Here is a 19293-nt window from a genome sequence, read left to right as displayed (position 1 = left end):
TTCTTCATGTATAAAACACAAAAAGTAGCTAGTATGGCAGCCTCATACAAGCCAACAGACAAAGGCACCAAACTTTTCTCAAACATCCATTTCTACCTGTATTTACAATTTTTTAGTAGTACAGGATGACTTGGATCAATTGGCAAGTTAGACAAATATATGGCAAATTACTGAGTGGGAGACTGAAGTTCAAGGTTAATTAAGAAAGTAAGGCAAGAGATGAAAAAGATACTGCAGAGTTAAAAGGTGTAAAGAGAAGCCAAGATTGTGTCAGCCAAAAAATTAATACAAAAAAACCTCAGAACCTCATAAAGAAGTGGTAGAGTTCTTAGTATATACTAGAGGAGGGTAGGCATAATGGAACTGATCCTGCCAACTCAAAGCTTCCAAATCTACAGCAGAAGAATCTGGAAATGGGGACCAAAATATACAAAACAACTGTCTGAAATGATAAAAGTATTGATCATGAGATGTTTGATATTACTACACATCCAATGGAACACAGACCAGTAAATACCTCATTCAGTAAGAAGAATTGAATGACACCATGAAAAGGATTCTGCAAGAATGTTTATCGCATCACAAACACAATGATGAACATTGTGAGATTGAAACCACAGCAACAAGAAAACAGTCAACTGATACAGACTGTGATAATGAGTGACACTTTCTGACCAGAACTGAGTAATTAGTGGAATCAGAAAACTGATTTATCATTGAGCACATTAACTCTACAGAGACAGATATGACAAGTCTTTCTGAGTAAAAGGCCATGTCATCTTATTTGATTGGTCAACTCTAGTCCAAAATCAAGCAGTATCAGGTATTTCTCTTCCAGTCCACAGTTGGAAGAGGGTCCCCAAACCTTCTTCACCTCCAACATAGATATCAATTTCCATTCCAATAACCATGGCAAGGCATGTGTGCAGTCCCAGAACACAACCAATACCAGATTTCCTGAGAACCTGACATCTGGGATACAATAGGAAAAAGGAATGCAAAAATGTCAGGTGAACTTTCGTCCAAAACTTGGCAGCAACTGGGATTTTTCAACTAGTTCTTGGTAGAAGGAAGGCCCTTATCAATCACAGGTGTCAGAACTTATGTTGGTTGATCTTACACTGATCCAACATCAGAATCATATGGAACCAACATCTAGGCAGTGATACAATGGGGCAAAACCAGCAGAAAGGGTCAACTCCATATGATATATTCATTCAGTCCAAAACTGGGTGACATTGGAAATTCTTGTTTAGTCCATGGCAGAAGGAGTGTATCATTTACATCAAAAGAACACCATTACCCTTCCCTCAACTGAGTGAAAGCAGTCACACTCAGTAGGAAGCCTCCACAAAACACTACACCAAAAACAGAACAATAAGTGATTATGATAAAACCATATTTTTAAAAACAGGCCAGCCATGATTTATTTAATCAAGATCAGAATAATGGTATGAGAACGAGAAACTGCTTTACTCATAACTGTCCAAAAGTCGATATGGTCCGATTTGAGCCTTATTTATGAAATAAAACAGAGTGAGGCAACCTTGAGTAGTCTTGTGGTACACCCTATCTCACCCATGAGTATACTGTAGACAATGCTGTATGGTGAAATTCTATGTAAAATATTTTCTCAACACAAATGAGCCGTTTGTGTATATATATGTATGGTGAAGATATGAATTTGCCTTTGAAAACCAAGAGATCCGTCAATCTGAAATGAAGAGGAGATGTTGAAAAACACCAACAAATGGATCAAATAGTGTATGGGGATAATATAGAACTTCTCTAGCTTAGCTAGCCATCTCACATGAGTAGTAGTAAGAAATGTGTACATGTAAAAAGTGTCTATATAGTGATGGTGCAAACCTTGGCTGTGAAGATGATGGGCAAAAGCTCTGACTATACTACAGAAGACATAAGGTACCAATGCCAGACTAAAGGGTACAACATGGAATTTGAAAACTTGAGCTTTGTAAAAAAATAAATAAATAAATAACATTTGTAGACTAGAGATACAAGGATATGAAGGTATGCATTTGAGAAGTCAGCCTTCATGACTGAAAAACCTGAACACCCATTAAAGTTTAAGGAAGGACTCCATAGCAAACTGAGGGGTCAATGATAAATGACAATCCCAAGTCATTTTGGAAACCATGAACAGCCTTGTATAGAGCCCAGCAGAAGAGTGATGTATTCATTTGATAATTTTCTTGAATAAAAGACCTCAAACTTCTTCCAAGAAACACTGGAAACAAATGGGTTACCATAGGAGAGAGAATAAAATGGAATAAATATATAAAGGGGGGTGGGGAAAGAAAGGTAAGTCCTTCTTAAAGAACCTGAAAAATCCAGGGATATGTGATAAGTGGATGCCACCGATGAGCAAATCTTGCTAACCTATGATATAATCACAAACAGAACCAGGAAAGGATTGGGAAACATAACAAACTATGGAGTTAAGGGAGGAATATGGATATACAGTCTCCACCCTAGATTCCGATGTACTGAGAATATTTTCAAACACAGACTGATGAAAAAGCCAAATGGAGGCCCATTAGATAAGAAACAGGAAAACTTGTACATAGCAAGAGAGTATCCCTGTCAAAAAGATCCTAAGAACAAAAGAGCCATGTGTGCAGGAATAAAGCTAAGGGGGATAAGCACACCAACATGTAAAAAGTAAGTGTACAAGTATCTTCCAAAAAAACAACCATCAAAGTAATGTTGGAGAACCTAAGAAAGGAGGTGAATTAAAGAAATAGCAAAAAAAATGGCATGTAAAAGCCAAAGATTTAAAAAAGACAAAGAACTTATCTGGGAAATAATTTCCAAAAAGGCAGATGAAGGATAAAGTAACTCCAAAGGTGCAGCATCAGACTGTGTTGTGAAGGAAGTAAGTGGAAACAGTTGCTCAAATCTTTGTCATCATGGCCTGATGTTCCCAGAAACAGGATTTCCACCTGCATTTCTAGAGACTTAGCAGACTGTAAAAAGTTTCCAGTTTTAAGTTTTAACATACTATGGCCAAGACTTCCTCAAAATAAAGTGGGATCAGCAGTGGTCACATTAATGGCTGAAGTCAGTGTAATGACAGTAAAGTTCATACATGAAAAGAAAAAATAAAATTCATACAAATCTGAGTAAGCAGAAATGATTCAAGAATAAACTAACTTGTCAAATACAAAATTAATAAAAAATTGCCCACCAAAAGGAAGAAAAATGCAGAGCAAAATTAAAGCACAACTGCACACTAAAATGTGAAATTGAGAAAAGATAGAATATTTACAGTATAGAGGAAGTCTGCTGTACTTGGAGTTATTGTAGGCAACAGTGCAGCTATACCACAGGTAAATGTGCATGTTGGTGGGAGTATTAAGACTAATGGTGAGCAAAAACTGAGCATATAGAGGGAATGAAAAAAAGCTATTTTGTGAGATATTGTACTGGAATTGACAGACACGTGTAAAATAAACAACAGTAGGTAGAAAGAAAAACAAAAAATGACACCACGGTGGTTGATCCCTGAAGGAAATAAATGGTGTGAAAGGAGATATATACACACACACACTTCTGTTACAACTCATTTTCAACCAAGACACCAAATTCCATTGAAAAACAATAGAACATTAAATAGGAAGCCATAGATCCAAAGCATGTCTTTAAGTTACTTGCTTTCAAACAGCCACAGAAGGTTGGAAATCCCTTTGAACATTACTAATCCAATATCTCAGATGAATCAAATATTGGACAGGAATTAGCTGAGATTTAAAAGTGTGAAAGACCCACCCAAAAAATATAGCCTACATGGTCGTAAGCCATGTATGCACCTGAGACTATGGACAGGAGCTAACATGAGAATATAAGAAGTGGTTATAAGAAAGTCTGTCAAATGACTGCAGATGACCTGCAAATATTCTATCAACAAAATATATGTGAACATACGGCTAGATTAAAAGGAATGGCTTGAAATTGATAAGCCATTTCCTGATAGTAGAACCTGAGATATTGACGAGATGCCTGCTGAATGTGTATATAAGCATTCAGAAAATCAATTTTAATCATCCACTGGCTTAGTTAAAGAAAGTTGCTTAAAAACTCTCAGGTTCTTTATTCTTAAATGAGACACAATAAGGTTACTGACTGTGTAAAGAGAGATCTATTACAGATCTCCGTTTCCCATTCATACTTAACAGGCATGAGAATAAAGCCTGGATATTGAGATTGCATGATTGCTACTGTGTCAATGAGAAGATATAAAACTTCTAGGATCAGAACCTGCCAACAAGTTGAATCCAATGGAAGAGGCTGATGGGGTAACAGGGCAACCAAATCCAAAATGACACCAGAAGATATTAATGGCTCAAAAATAAGGTATAAGCCAAATAAATTTCATATAGGAGATTTACAAAGAAAATCATACCAACAGGAACTAAAAAAAAGACTACTTAATCGGATAATGGAAGAGATGGAGATGGATAAGAGAAAATAAAAAACGTTATTAACATGTTCACTGCTGATGGGTATTTTGTGCTTCTAGTCTTATTTGCCAAATTAAGTTTTCCATATATATCTCAATGTGAATGTTTTTAATGCTTATATATAAATGTATGTATAAATATGCTTTCTAATGACATGACAACTCATAACAACGCACCACAAGTTACCCCATACATGGCAAATTCAAATCTTTTTTTTTTTCAATGTGCCAAGTGTTAGTAATCTTGTATTGACTTTAGACAGGGATGGCATGAAGCAAAAGTGAACTAAATGATTGTGTTTAGAGCCCTGTGGCCACCACGGGTCCTAAGTCAGCATAGCACAGCTGCACAATCCAGTCTGAGGTAGTGCTGTGTGCAGTAGGAGACAGCAGACCTGCTAGGTTTAGGATTACTCATGTTTGATAGCTTGCATTGAACATTTAAAATGATGATAATGTGATATTGACATTGACTAATGATTTTTCTTTTGTCAGATTTTTATTTTGTATCATTTATTAGTTTTTATAAAGTATACATTCACGGCCAAAAGGCTTCATAAAGAAGATATTCAAAAACTGTTTGGTTATGATACAGATGATTCTGTTAATAAAAGCTCGGAAGAATCAAGCAATGTTGTATCAGACTTAAATATAAATTACAATCCAGAGCCTAGTAGTACAACCTCAGGTGAAGATGTAGATCAAGGTACATCTTATTCTGTTTGACTCTCAGATAATCAAACTAAATTTGACCAACTAAGAACTAAATATCAACAACCCTCAACACCTACTCCTTAGTCAAGTGACCAACAAAATCCCCCAGATTTACAATTAACTACAAGTCCTGGACTAAAACACCCACAACAAGATAATTCAAGTAGTGAATTTATAGAAAAAGTCTTCAATGAAAAGCTTTAGGATTTATTGGTTGCAGAAACCAATTGATATGCAAATCAAAAAATAAACAATGCCCTTTACAAAGAGCTACTCATCTAAATAAAATGAAACATTTCCTGGGAATGTTCCTATATATGGGCCTCTGCAACTTGCTATATTAGAGCATTATTGGTCTACCAATGAACTAACAAGTTCCCATTTTTGTAATATGTTATGAGCAGAAATCATTTTCAGCTTCTGCTGAAATTCCTTCACTTTGCAAATAATAAGAAAAATTATGAAGATAGATTATTCAAAATAAACTCTCTGTTACAGCATTTCAATGACACCAGGAAATTTCTTTACATTCCCCATACAGAAATGTCCATTGATGAACCCATGATGCTTTGATATGGAAGACTAATTTTCTGCCAATATACAAAGAATAAACATCACAAGTATGGATAGTCAAGCTATAAGAGCTATGCAAGTGTAAAGGCTTTGTTCAGAAAATTATGATGTACTCTGGAAGATTACATAAACTAAGAAAGAAGTCAAATCATCCAGCTCAAGTAGTAGTTAGTCTAATGGATGATTATTTAGATAAAGGCTATATTTTATATGTTGACAACTTATACAATGAAGTCCAACTGACAAAAATACTGACACACAACTCTAACTATGTCTGTGGGACTCTTAGGTTTGACTGTAAGGACAGTCCTAAAGACTTGGTGAAAAAAAACAAAAAGCTTGAAAAAGGGAAATTGTCTTGGATGAGGTCTGATGCAGCAGTTGTATGTAAGTGGAAGGATAAAAAGAGGTTCTCACAATAAGCACATACACCAAGAAGAGATTGTAAATGTAATAAATCACAATGGGAAGATTTCAAGAAAACCAAACACTCATAGAGATTACAACAATGGAATATCTGGTATTGATAGATCTGATTAAATGCTTTCATATTATTCAGCACTGAAGAAAGTGCTTCACTGGTATAAGAAAACTGGGCTTCACATAATGGAAATTCTTATAAGCAATGCCCATATAATGTACAACAGACACCAAACTTCAAATCAAATACCACTTTTGAAATTTAGAGAACACGTTGTAATTCACATAGTTGGTGATTATATGTCAAATAAAAAGAAACTATTCCTCTTGAGAACCTCGTTTCTACAAGTTTTTATTACTTGGAATTTATTCCACCAATGGAAAACCAAGACCTACCAAATCAGGCTGAGTGTGCACAAAGAAAAAAGAAAGAAAACATGATATGCAAGTGCAGTTTGGGCTGAAAAGCCAGTTCTCTGTATTGAAAATTGCCTCAAAAAATATCATATGCAATTCTAACCAGATTTTACTAAAATTCTCTTTGGTTAGAATTTGTTCACAGATTTTGTGTAAGGTGATTTATGTTATTTTATACCAAACACTGCTTTTTTTTTTGTAACAGTAAATTTATTTTGTGTGCCAAATGAGTAATTTCTTTTTTGTAAGTTGAAATAATAAAAGAAAAATTAGTGTACTTTTAATCACAACCTTGCAGTGAAACAAGAAAGTACTGTATTTTGCATAGTCATTTTATTCCACTTTACAAGATACCTCATACTATCTTAAGTGAAGAACTGATGTACAAAATTGACAGCCTCAAATATGAAAGTTAATGCTCAGTGTTGAAAAGAAAATAAGATGCTTGACATTAAAAGAAGTTACTATGAGTCTTCTCGTATCTGGCAATGTTACTAATGGCATGCCTCAGGGGTCAGAAATTGGACTTTTGTTGTTGTTTCTTAATATTATATTGCTGAAATTGAAAAGGGCATTATCAATAGTTTGGTGATGGTATTAAACTTTTAACTTACTTGTAATTAGACTGAATATTTTGAAATACAACAAAATGATTTCAATTGACAAGTTGCATAAATGCATTAGAATTATTATAATTTCAGTCACATATTTAATATAGGTGAACCAATTTAACAGCCTCTAAATAAAGTACTTTCTTTGACAGAAGTAAAACCAACAAAATTTTAGGATGCATTATTACCTCGATGTTAATTACAAGTCAGATGAGATATTTACTTTCTTCATACAATTACTTGCTACACCTCATTTAGAATATTGAGTACAGTTTTGATCTTCTCATACAGAAAAGGCTACTGACATATTAGGAAGGATTAAAAGGTCTTACAGATGATTACTGGAATGGTTTTGTGTGCATTTAAATAAATTACACATCAGGCTATCAGTTTTGTGTTTACAATAGGAATTTAATTCAAATCTTTAGCATTATAAGACTTCAAGCTTACATTGAACAACCAGGAGGCTTCAGGTATTACCTTACAGAAACAGACTTAGATCTCTCATATTATTTTTTATTGATTAAAAAAGGACAAATTATTTTTTGGCTCTTTAAATAACAGATGAACTGCATCCTGTTGTGGATAAGAATAAAGAGGCTCAGAAGAAGGATTCTACGAAAATTCTATGACTGGAAACGTTATCCTATCGGCATAAATTAAAATTTCTATTTTCTATGGAGTAAAAAGTACCCAAGTACTGAGCACAAAAATACAAGAGAAATGCTCGAAGATCAAGAAATGATGATCCTGTATCTCAGAATGGCTAGTATGGGTATTAACACTTTTATTGATAAGGAGGGAACAACATTTTGATCTTTCCAGGTCATCTTCAGGTTAAGAAAGAGAGTTTGCAAGTGACAATTACCAGACACATGTTAGGGACAAGAGTATAAATTGGTACAGTATTGTAGGGGACATTGCAGTTAGATATTAGGTTATTAATTAGTACAGGTATAAAGGTGTTCCTTTATATTGGTTTAGTTTTGGTTTTAGTTGCTGCATAAGTACAGCTTCTTCCATTTTGCATTTGTTTATATTCATTTCCCTACTTAGTGTCTGGGTGTTTTCTATGGCTATGTTGTTGTTTTTTTATTTGCCGTGCCAAAAAATGTAGGGTGTTTTCCTTTTTTTGTTGTTCTTTGGATCCAGTTTCCATTTTTTTGCTTGTTTCTCCAATATAGAAGTCAGGGCAGTTGTTGTATTGTATTTTATAAATTATATTGGTGTTGTGTTTGTCAGTGTAGTTTCTACATGGTATGGACTTTAGTTTTGTACCTAGTTTTTTAATAAATTTGGTGTTCACTGGATTGTTGTGGTTTGTTATTTTTTTTTTTCCAAATGTTGGGAGCATATGATGTGCAGCAGTATAAGGTTTTGTAGTTTGTTGTATCTTGGGATTTACTGTTGTTTGTTTGTTTTGTTGGTCTAGGTGTGTGCACATAATTTTTTCCACAGTTTTTAAGGAGATTTGTTGATGTTGATGAGTGTTATTTTATTTTGCTGATTTCATCATTAATTTTATTGGGTGAGCATAGTTTTGTGACTGTGTTTACTTGGTTTCTTAATACGTTGAGTTTTTGTTTTGTTTCATGTGCTAAGTCCCAGGGAAAGTATAATCCAGTATGGGTGATTTTTCTGTGGATTCCTGTTTTGAATTATGTATCAATTCTAGTGATCTTGAGGTTAAGAAATGCTATTTGGTTAGTTTTTTGTGTTCACAGGTAAACTTGATGTTGGACGAATCGAGCTGATGTGGTTGAAAAAACTAAGTGTGTGTTCTGTAATTGTGAATCCACCTATTATATCACCAACATACCTATACCAGTAAAGTGGTGGGTGTAAGTCTGAACTGATCATTTGAGATTCAATCTGTGTCATAAAAATGTTGGCTAGAGCTGGTGACTACTGAGTCTTCTATCTGGTCTAGAACTAAATATTTTATCAAACATACAGGTCCATGATGAGCAAATTAATTGTCAGTTGATATTGTTACACCTAACTTAAGCTTGCTAGCTTAGTTGGCCTCATGTTGCTGACTTTCTACCAAGAAAGATATCTAATGTTCCTGTAGAAACACTAACATCTGAAGCTAACTCTCTGGAGTTGAACATTTCGTAATATTTGAAATTTATCATTGTTCCTGGTCAAACTCTGTAGTTTTCCAATTAATAAGCATTAATCACAATTATAGCTTCTGAGACTTATAGCACACTGACTGTAGCTGATCAATAATATATAATTGTCTTTCAAGCCACTGCTTTTATACAAATCACATGAAATTCTTGAACGTTCAACAATGTTTGAAAGCATGTAATCCACATATTCTTGATTCTTTCTCTCGAGAGTCTTCTGCAAATTTGGAGAACAGGTGGCACCTGTGCAATACACACCCAACAATATACATCATATGCAACAAACTGAAACACACATGGGTATTAAAATAAACTTATAACAGTAAATCCATTATACCTCTCTCTTTAGAGAATTAAAATCTGCCATTACATAATTTTTAACTAAAATATTATATGAATACACACACACACATTAATAACAAAACATTAAATACATTGTCAAAAAATTACACAATTTCAAAAATCATGACAACTTATAACACAATTAATACAAATAACCTTATGATAATAAAATTAAACAGTGCATGAAAGTGCTTAAACACAAATTTTATCTTTGCGGCTTAACACAGTTAATAATCACACAACTGAGGTGCTCTTTGAAAGCTGAAATAGGTTTCAAAAAAGTAACAAATTTTCTGGTTAGATTTCCCAGCCAACTGACATGCATAACAAGTTTTACAAAATCAGGAAACATCTTGCTTAATTTTTGTCCACAGAAATGTCTCAATTTTTTTAAGTCTTGCTGACTCCTAAATGACCTCCCATAGGGAGTTCATGGGCTGCTTTCAATATAGCAGAAGGATTTGCTTTTGGAACAATTTGATAAACTACAGCCCAGTCCTCTGAAGCTGGTACATTTGGTCTCCATTTTCTCATGAACATACTATTTTTGAAGAAATAACCATTTGGAACATTTTCCAGTTCATCTTTTTGGAGTGCAAGTTTAAATAGTGATAAGATATGTGTATCCTTTCCTTGCTCAGTGATCAGTTTTTTTCTGACAAATGTAACTTCACCAAGTGAACTAGATCCCTCATGTTCATCATTGTTATTCACCAATGAATTGTCAGTAGAATAATTATTCACAAGATCCCTGTCAGATCCAAAATATTTTTGAGACAAATCTATATCAATCTCTGAACACATCTATCATTTGTTGTGGTTTAATTTCTTTGCCTGAGTTCTAGTCAAAGCACACAAGGGAAATATGTCTGAATTATCCTGGACAACAGCATCATCCTTAAATGAAACAGCAATCAGTTTGCTAACCATATTGAATTTGACAACAGCTCTTTCCCTAGGAAAATTATTTCCCAACAATAATGATACATTCTTAATTGGGAGAGTAGGTCTTATCCAACCACAATTGGTCCCAAAACTATTTCTGATGTTAAATAAGTGTTATGAAAATGAGCATAACAAAGGCATCCTCAATATCCTGAGTAATAACAGACTCACCAGTGGCAGAACTCAATTCTAAAGGTACTGTACCTTCCAACAACAACCAAGTCACCTCAGTATCACATAAAATTCATATGGGTATGGGATTAGCAATGCCATTTGTCAAAGATACCAAACCAACAGACACAAAAGGTCTAAATTCCTCCCTAACTACATCAGCTTCTATATGTGGACATGAATGCACTGGGTGCTGCCTCCTTTTGATTTTTCTTTTTCAAATACCAACAACTGGACATAACATGACTGGGCTATTTACAAAAATAACAGACAGGCTTTGACAGTTTTAAGGAAATTTTATCCTGTCTATAATAAGAATTATAATTAGAGAAGATGAAATTGTAAAAAAATCCATAATTTTACTGGAGTGAGCAGATACAGATTTTTGACAAAATGGTAGAAATTTCATTTTATGAAAAGTGATTTTATGGGTAAAGTGTAATCAACAGAAATAGCCACTGCTTCCTGTAGTGTTTCAACTTTCTTTTCAACCAAGAAAGTGTTGAGATCACCACTTCTACAGCATTTAAGTTCCTCAATTAGACATAATAGTCTTAGTTTGTGAAAACCATTGCCAACATATACACAAAATAACACTACTGATCAAAACAAACTTCCTTCATGGACGAATTCCATACAAGTTTGATTATCTTGCTTATGATAACTTAGTACTAACTCATATGCTTTGAAAATAGCTACTTTAACTGTATCATCATCTGTACAGAGAACAGCACAAGCCTCTTGTGCACTGCCAGTTAGAACACTTTGTAACAATAATGACCATTTTTTAATGAGCCATTTCATGATTTGGGTAACTTTCGCAAAATGATGGGAAAATCTGTCAACTTTATTTTCAATGAATTTAATTTAAAACAAATTCTGTCTCTGATTCAGATCTCAGACACAAGACCCCAGTATATTATGCTACATATTATAATTTATCTCAGACACGTCTTCGATTTATCATGTTAGGTGTGTTAAGTATTACGATTTAAAATGGCCAGATATTTTAATTTTAATTTAGAAATTAATTAAATGTTCATATGTATTAAATTTATGATATCTGCCAATGAAATTGACAATTTTCTTTAAGACAAATATATTTTAATATATAAAGAACAATACAAATTATAATAACAGTTATTACAAATAATCACTTATATAAACAAATTTTATGAACTTGCAAACAATATTCAGTCTTCTATTTGGTCTGGAACTTAATATATTTTCGACAGTATAGGTCCACAAGGTCCATATTACTTTACCTTGATACACAGATATACGACACATGATGGGAATTCTAGCCAGCTTTATTCTTTTTTGTTAGTTACAATTACAGCTTCTGACACTTGTAGCATACTGACTATAGCTGATCAATAATATACAACTGTCTCTCAGCTAGCTGCTTTTATATGATTCTTGAACATTGAACAACATTTGAAAATATGCAAACCACATTTTTTATTCTTGTTCTCAAGAATCTTCTACAAATTTAGAGAACAGAAGGGACGTATGCAATACACACTCAACAATATATATCACATGCATCAACTGAAACACATGGAAGTATTAAAATAAACATACAACAATAGATTTGTTACACCACATGTGGACTTAACTTTTTCATCAGTGGTGAAACTACTGATGTTGTGTTGAAAGTAAAGGTGGTTGAAACCTTATACAATACACATAAATTAAAAGTACACTAAATAAGTTACAAAATAACAAAATACCAACACTAATATATTTTTCAGTTAATTATTTCAATAGGACCAGATTAAAGTGTGCATATCATGACCATTTTCAGTGTTCAAAAATTTAATCAAACTTTATTATCAATATGTCAAAACACCAGCAAGAAAACATGCTTTGTAATATTCCAATATTATTCATGATTTATCTTTTAGTTTTACAAAAAAGCATTTGAAAACATCTAACTTTTCTGCCATGTTACTCGTTTGAGTTTCAAATCTTTCATTTCAGAATATCCTAACTTCTGAAATATGCTTCTGCAGTTTCCAACCATTTTTAACTTGTATCAAGCTTGTAATTTTACAAATCTTATAAACTTTTGTCTTCTTGCCCTATTATCTTTAGAAGCTAGTACAAATACATCAGTGTTAAAATGGCTCAAGGTTCAATCTAATAGTGTTAAATATTTTGGTGAAGCACATCTCCACACCCTTACTCCCCTAGAAACTGCTTGCATGCTGGAAATGTTTCTTTTTATACATCATTTGTCACATTGTTTAGCTGTGGCAATGATCTCACAACTCCAGAATTGCTTCCTATGGCAAAGCATTACCTTATAATTACTATAATTAGATGTTTGCAAGCTAATATAAACTTACCAATTTATCCAAGCCTTTCTATAGTACATTTGCTTGTTCAATATTATTACAAGTATGTAAAGGTTTACAGGTATAAGAAAATGTTACTATGTTACTAATTATGCCCCTATTGATATCATTAATGTAAATAAATGGCAAAGACCCAAACACCTTAACTCCCTAGGTACATACACCAATATTAGTAAAGGTACAATTGAAGAATTCACAAGTCTCTCTTCCCAAACCTCACTCATGTAATTTTCTTAGCTAATCCTAAATGTGGCATCTTACTTAAATAATTTTGAGTCTAAATACACCAAGTCTGAATCCTTTCTATACAAATTACAAATAGCATCATGAAAAAAAAATTGTAGCAGGATTTCCCTTTAGCAGATTGTGTTTGTTCTAGTTTTACAATATAATGAACTTAAAGTTTTACCATACACTATAGAATTTTTCCACTTCAAATGTAAGTTTAACTCATTTATAATTTACAAGGTAATGCTTATCATCTTCTAAAAATATAAATAATACTAGCATCTATCAACCCTCAGGCACCACAGAATATTCAGTCATGAATGCTGTTAATACAGTCTCTTGTAAAAACAGATGAAAATATTTGAACATAAGTTTTAAACAAACATAAAATAAGCCACATACACTTTCTGTTGAGTGATTATTTCACATAGTTTTTAGAAGCATTAACAGGCTGTCTCAGAGTAACATCCCAAGCAAAAGATGACATTTGGTGATTTCATTTCAAAATTTTATAAAAATCTTCAAAGAAACATTCAATATCTAAAGACATATTATTAACATATTCGTCAAAATTCTTTGTAAATTGTTCTTTTAACTATGGTATAGAACGTAATTTGGTTTGTGCATACTTGCCAAATACTATATAACAGAATTTCAAGTAAATACATTGCTCTCCAACCTACTTGTAGTTAGGTAATAGACTATCCTGAAGAGTAGACACTAAAATTAATTAATTGGTTAAATAACTTACACATTATGCCTAATGTCTCTTGCAGTTATACTAACATTGGTTAACTACATTGACTGGACACAAAGTTTGAAGTATCAAAACATATCTTCAAATGTACATTCCATATTTAAACTTGCAAGAAATGAAAATCATTCATTACTCTTTCTTCCTACAGTAAAATTAAATAAAACTTTCATTAAGCTCATTAGTTTTGCTTCATCTGATGAAATATACTATTATTTTGGTATGAAGATTTCTTTAAAATAGCTTGTGATAAACTTACTGTTTCATTAACAGAAACTTTATTCAAAGTGAAAATATCTATCACATATACACTGCTGGCCAAAATCTTAAGGCCAATGCATTGTTAGCCTCAACCACTTATTTGAGTAGAGCTTTGAAATATGAAAATAAAAAAAAAGGAAAATAAAAATAACAAAACTTTTTAGCATTTAATAGGGAAAATGTGAACACTATGAAATGAGCCTACATATAACTAACTGGTCAAAAGTTTAAGACCATACCGAAATGAAGCGTTAATCAGTAAACACGTAACAAAATTTAGTTGTTTGTGTTCAAGCATTAGCGTTATCAACATCTCACACTGGCATCTCCCGTGTTACATTGGGTAAAAACATGGCAAAGGCTAAAAAGTTGACAGAGTTTGAATGTGGCAGAATTGTTGAGCTGCAAAAGCTGATGAGATAGGATGTAGTAAAACTGCTGTTGAAAATTTCTTAAAAGACCATGAGGGATACGGAATGAGAATTTCAAGTGGTCATCCCAAGAAATTTCACCAGCATTGAGCAGGAGGATTCGACGGGTTGTCCGGAAAGACACCAGCCAATTGTTGAACCAAATTAAGGCCCTTACAGATACAGAATGCAGCTCAAGAACAATGAAATGGCATCTACGATGGAAAAGCTTTAAAAACCATAAACGTCTTCCAAAGCCATGCCTCCTTCCACACCACAAAACAGCTCAGTTAAACTTTGCTGAGAAGCACCAAACATGCAACGTAGAAAAATGAAAGAAGGTGTTCTCTGATGAGAAAAAATTTAACCTGGATGGTCCGGATGGCTTCCAACGTTACTGGCACAATAAGGATATCCAACCGGAGACATTTTCTATATGACACAGTGGAGGAAGTTCCATCATGATCTGGGGTACTTTCTCCTTTCATGGAACAATGGAGCTTCAGGTTATACAAGGGCATTGAACAGCAGCTGGCTACATTGGCATGTTGGAGAGAGCATCCTTATTGACTGAAGGCCCTTGCTTGTGTGAAAATGACGAACTTTCAGCAAGGCAATGCTGCAATCCACAATGCCCATAGGACAAAGGACGTTTCCATGGCAAATAATGTGATTCTTTGTACCAATCAGAGTGTTCACCCAAACTGAATTCCACTGAAAATGTTTGGGGATGAATGGCAAGGAAAGTCTATAGAAGTGGACATCAATTCCACACAGTGCATGATATTCGTGAAGCCATCTTCACCATTTGGAATAACATTCCAGCCAGCCTTCTGCAAACGCTTATATGGACCATGCCAAAGCAAATGTTTAAAGTTATTCGCAATGACGGCCATGCAACTCACTACCAAGACCTCTTGCTGGGCATTTCCTACTCTGTTTAGGACTTCTTTTTGGTATGGTCTTAACCTTTTGACCAGCTAGTATTTAGGCTAATTCATAGTGTTCACATTTTCAATATTAAATGCTAAAAAAGTTTTTTTATTTTTATTTTCCCTTTTATTATTTTCATCTTTCAAAGCTCTACTCAAATAAGTGGTTGAGTCTAACAATGCAAAATGCATAATTATTCTTTATGTTCATTGGCCTTATTAAGATTTTGGCCAGCAGTATACCTACAGCTTTCTGTGCTTCAGCCTTAATGCTCAATGTTAACATTGATGACTATGTAAATTTAGAAATAATTGGATCAATTCATTTATTTGTATTACTTTTCACATGTTAACATGAATCTATAACTAAAAGTGTTGAAACTCGCAATTCAAATCATCATTAATTTTAACTCTCATGAACATAATCATGGTTTTGGCAAATTAGGTGCATCAGTGAGAGACTTATTAATATTCATGGTTTTCAATACAATGCAACATCAAAGTTATAACTGTACTGCATAAAATGAACAATTTATAACTAGGACTAATACTAATATCTCCTTATGCCTACTACAATAGTAAGGAAAATTAAAATGTTCACCAAGACTTCAAATGTAAATGTCCCACATCACTATTTCTATAATTCATATACCTATTTCTTGGCATAACGAAAATGTATCCTACAAATTTACATTAAACCAAAGAAATTAATAAATGATAAAATTCACGTTTAAATATTATAGTACACATTAATACTAGTTTACCTTAGAGGCTTAGACAAACTAGGCATACGCCAGTCATAGACTTTAAAGTTCAATAAGTTTTGGTTCTTGAAATGCTTCTATTTGTAATTGTAGTGATTATGATTTAAAACCTTTTATTTCACGAAAAAACGTTTTTGCAAGTTAACTAATAAATCAGATGGATATCAAACCTTTTCTTCTCCAACGCCTTGTTCTAATTTTTTCTTGCAATACAACACCCTTTCTTTAACATTCGCCATGTTGTCAGCTGGCAATTATCTACTCCCATCTAGTGAATAAAGTGTAAACCTGATTTTTGTGTGTGTGGTTTTCTATGTTGCATTTAATTACTTTTAAATGTGTTATTAATCATTGAAAAAATGTATCTATGTCTTATAGCATTCATTCTATTTCAGTGCCAAAGTATATATAAACAGTCTCCGAAAATTATGGTATAACATTAGTAACGTTCTTCCAATTTTATATGTTTTAAAAAGTATACAAAAAGCTATTTTCTTTGGTCAATATTTCGTTCTATTATCTGAATTGGAATGTAATATATTAACTTCTTTTAGAGCTTCATTATTAAGCTTAACAAACACGTTTATCAAATTGTTAAGGTTAAAGTTAAGTTGATGCTGGAAAATTTTCCTTCCATATGTGGAAAATAATATACTACTAACAAATTAAATTATTTTTTTTTATAAAAGCTGTATATATATCTTGAGGTTTGTTCCACTTAAAACTAATTTTTCACAAGTAAAACATTAACATCTATTGTGAATACAGGGTTGAATACAATATATTAAAACAATTTTAAACGCACAAATCAACAATTCACGTTATAATCACAAATGAAATAAAGTCACAGTGGAATTACGTGTATCACACTATAATTTGTCATTCTTTGACTATTCGTATGCAATATGATACCACAGAAAACATATCGCTTTTTGGAAGAGCAAGTAACAGCCCTTTCCAAAGCAAAATATTTATGCATTCAAATAATAACGACATGTTCAGATTGGCAATAGTCATAATACTTAATGACACTGGAAAATAAATAAATGTTGATCAACTTGGAACACCAGAAACCTGCAACAATTAGAAACATTGTTGTGATAAGCAAAGTATTGGAATACACAAACACAAAAATAATTGGCAAAAGCCATACACATGTCCAAAGCAACAACATGTCACACAATCAAGAAGAAACTCTACCTCGAAATGTAAAACAAGTCACGAATATATTGGTTGGTTCCACGACATGTTAGTTCAACTTTCACATACCTCGAACAACTGGAGAATGAAAGAATGTTTGTACTATTCTATATAAGGTCATACCACAGTACGACCAGCACTTATGGATTTCTGTGTCATTAGACTGCTAAAATAGGAGCTAGGAAACCACTATTCTTGTAAGCAAGTTAGATTATGGAAAATGTCATGGCGAAGCTAGTCATCACTACCCATTGCCAATTCTTGGGATACTCTTTTACCAACGAATAGTAAGATTGATCGTAATAATATAACGTCCCCACGACTGAAAAGGTGAGTGTCGTTGGTGTGACGGGGATTCAATCCCACCTCCTTTCAATTGTGAGTCAAACGCCCTTATCACCTCGCCATGACTGGCCGGGATATTATATTAACCAAATATTTATGTCTGTATGTGTAGTCTATTTTATTTTAACTTGGGTTCTGTAAAAATACAAGATATGATGCTGATATAAAACAACAGTTATACTTATATATATATATCACTCTTGAAAAAAAAAATAAAACAAATAATTAGAAAAATAGGTTTTCTTTAAATTATACCTTTAAACTTCCACTTTCACATTTAATCTTTACAAGTTTAATACAAATGCAACATTAAAATAGATAATCAAAAGTAAGCCTTACGGCTGAAATTAACGTCATGTTTAACAAAACAAGGTAAATCAAACATCTGTTCAAATAATGAACACTCTAGATCCTATACTAGGAACTACTAGCTTTTCAAAACGACAGTTAATTAAATTTAAGTCAATGATAAAAATACAATCGAAAAGTTTATATTCTAACAAATATCACTTTGAAACGAAAATCTCAGTAGTATCTGATATGGAGATACCGATTCACTGATGAGGAATCAACCTTTTGATTCCCTTACGTAGCCATTTTGTGCTTATCATGTATTTTAGAATCAGTCTAATCCACTGCAAGTAATTCCAGAATCCGCTTGTTGTATACTATACCATTTTATTTTATGTTTAAATGGCCCCAAGCCATCAAAAAATGAAAATGTGTGAAATCCGGTTGCATTGGTCTATTCCAGTTTTGATCTCCCCCCAATTCAATAATATGACTTTCCTGATCATGTTCACAGTCATGCATTCCTTTATTATCATGCAATGATTTAGTATCTTAATATATTCCAAGTAAATGTACTTATAATTCGCCTCGGATGCTATCCATTAACACAGCAACAGATCGAATTTTAATTATTTTTAAGTTAGAGATTACGAATTTCGATATACTGAAGTGTTCCAATAACATTAATTTTTTTACTGCTTCCATTTATTAAGGAAAGAAAAAAAGTGACCATTCACAATTACAAAATATAAGGTTTAGTAAAATTATTTTACTGCAGATGATGACTCCCACGTTAAAGTACTAATACCATCTGATAATACATATATTTTATTGTTATTAAGCTCAGTGCTTTCTTATTAACTTAAATATAAAGCATTTCATGCTTTTTTACTTTTTATTAGATTCGTTGTTTTATAGATTTCTTTCTGCCTGAATAAAC

The 19293-nt window shown here is 33.0% G+C and overlaps 1 protein-coding gene across 2 annotated transcripts in view; it reads right to left on the bottom strand.

The window, feature by feature from the left end:
- LOC143252880 (elongin-A-like) overlaps window positions 1–16799 on the bottom strand; it is a 71542-nt gene extending 54743 nt beyond the window's left edge. Inside the window, exon 1 of one of the 2 annotated variants that reach the window (XM_076505687.1) lies at window positions 16688–16799. In XM_076505687.1, coding sequence (XP_076361802.1) covers window positions 16688–16756 — 69 coding nt within the window. In that variant the 5' untranslated portion in view covers window positions 16757–16799. The remainder of the gene's footprint in view (window positions 1–16687) is intronic. The other variant, XM_076505688.1, reaches the window with a different exon arrangement.
- Window positions 16800–19293: the final 2494 nt, after the last annotated feature.

This window comes from Tachypleus tridentatus, chromosome 6 (genome assembly GCF_004210375.1).
Source record: "Tachypleus tridentatus isolate NWPU-2018 chromosome 6, ASM421037v1, whole genome shotgun sequence".
Classification (NCBI taxonomy): Eukaryota; Metazoa; Arthropoda; class Merostomata; order Xiphosura; family Limulidae; genus Tachypleus; species Tachypleus tridentatus.
Note: the sequence above shows the minus strand (reverse complement) of the source record. Positions and strands in the feature narration are given on the sequence as shown.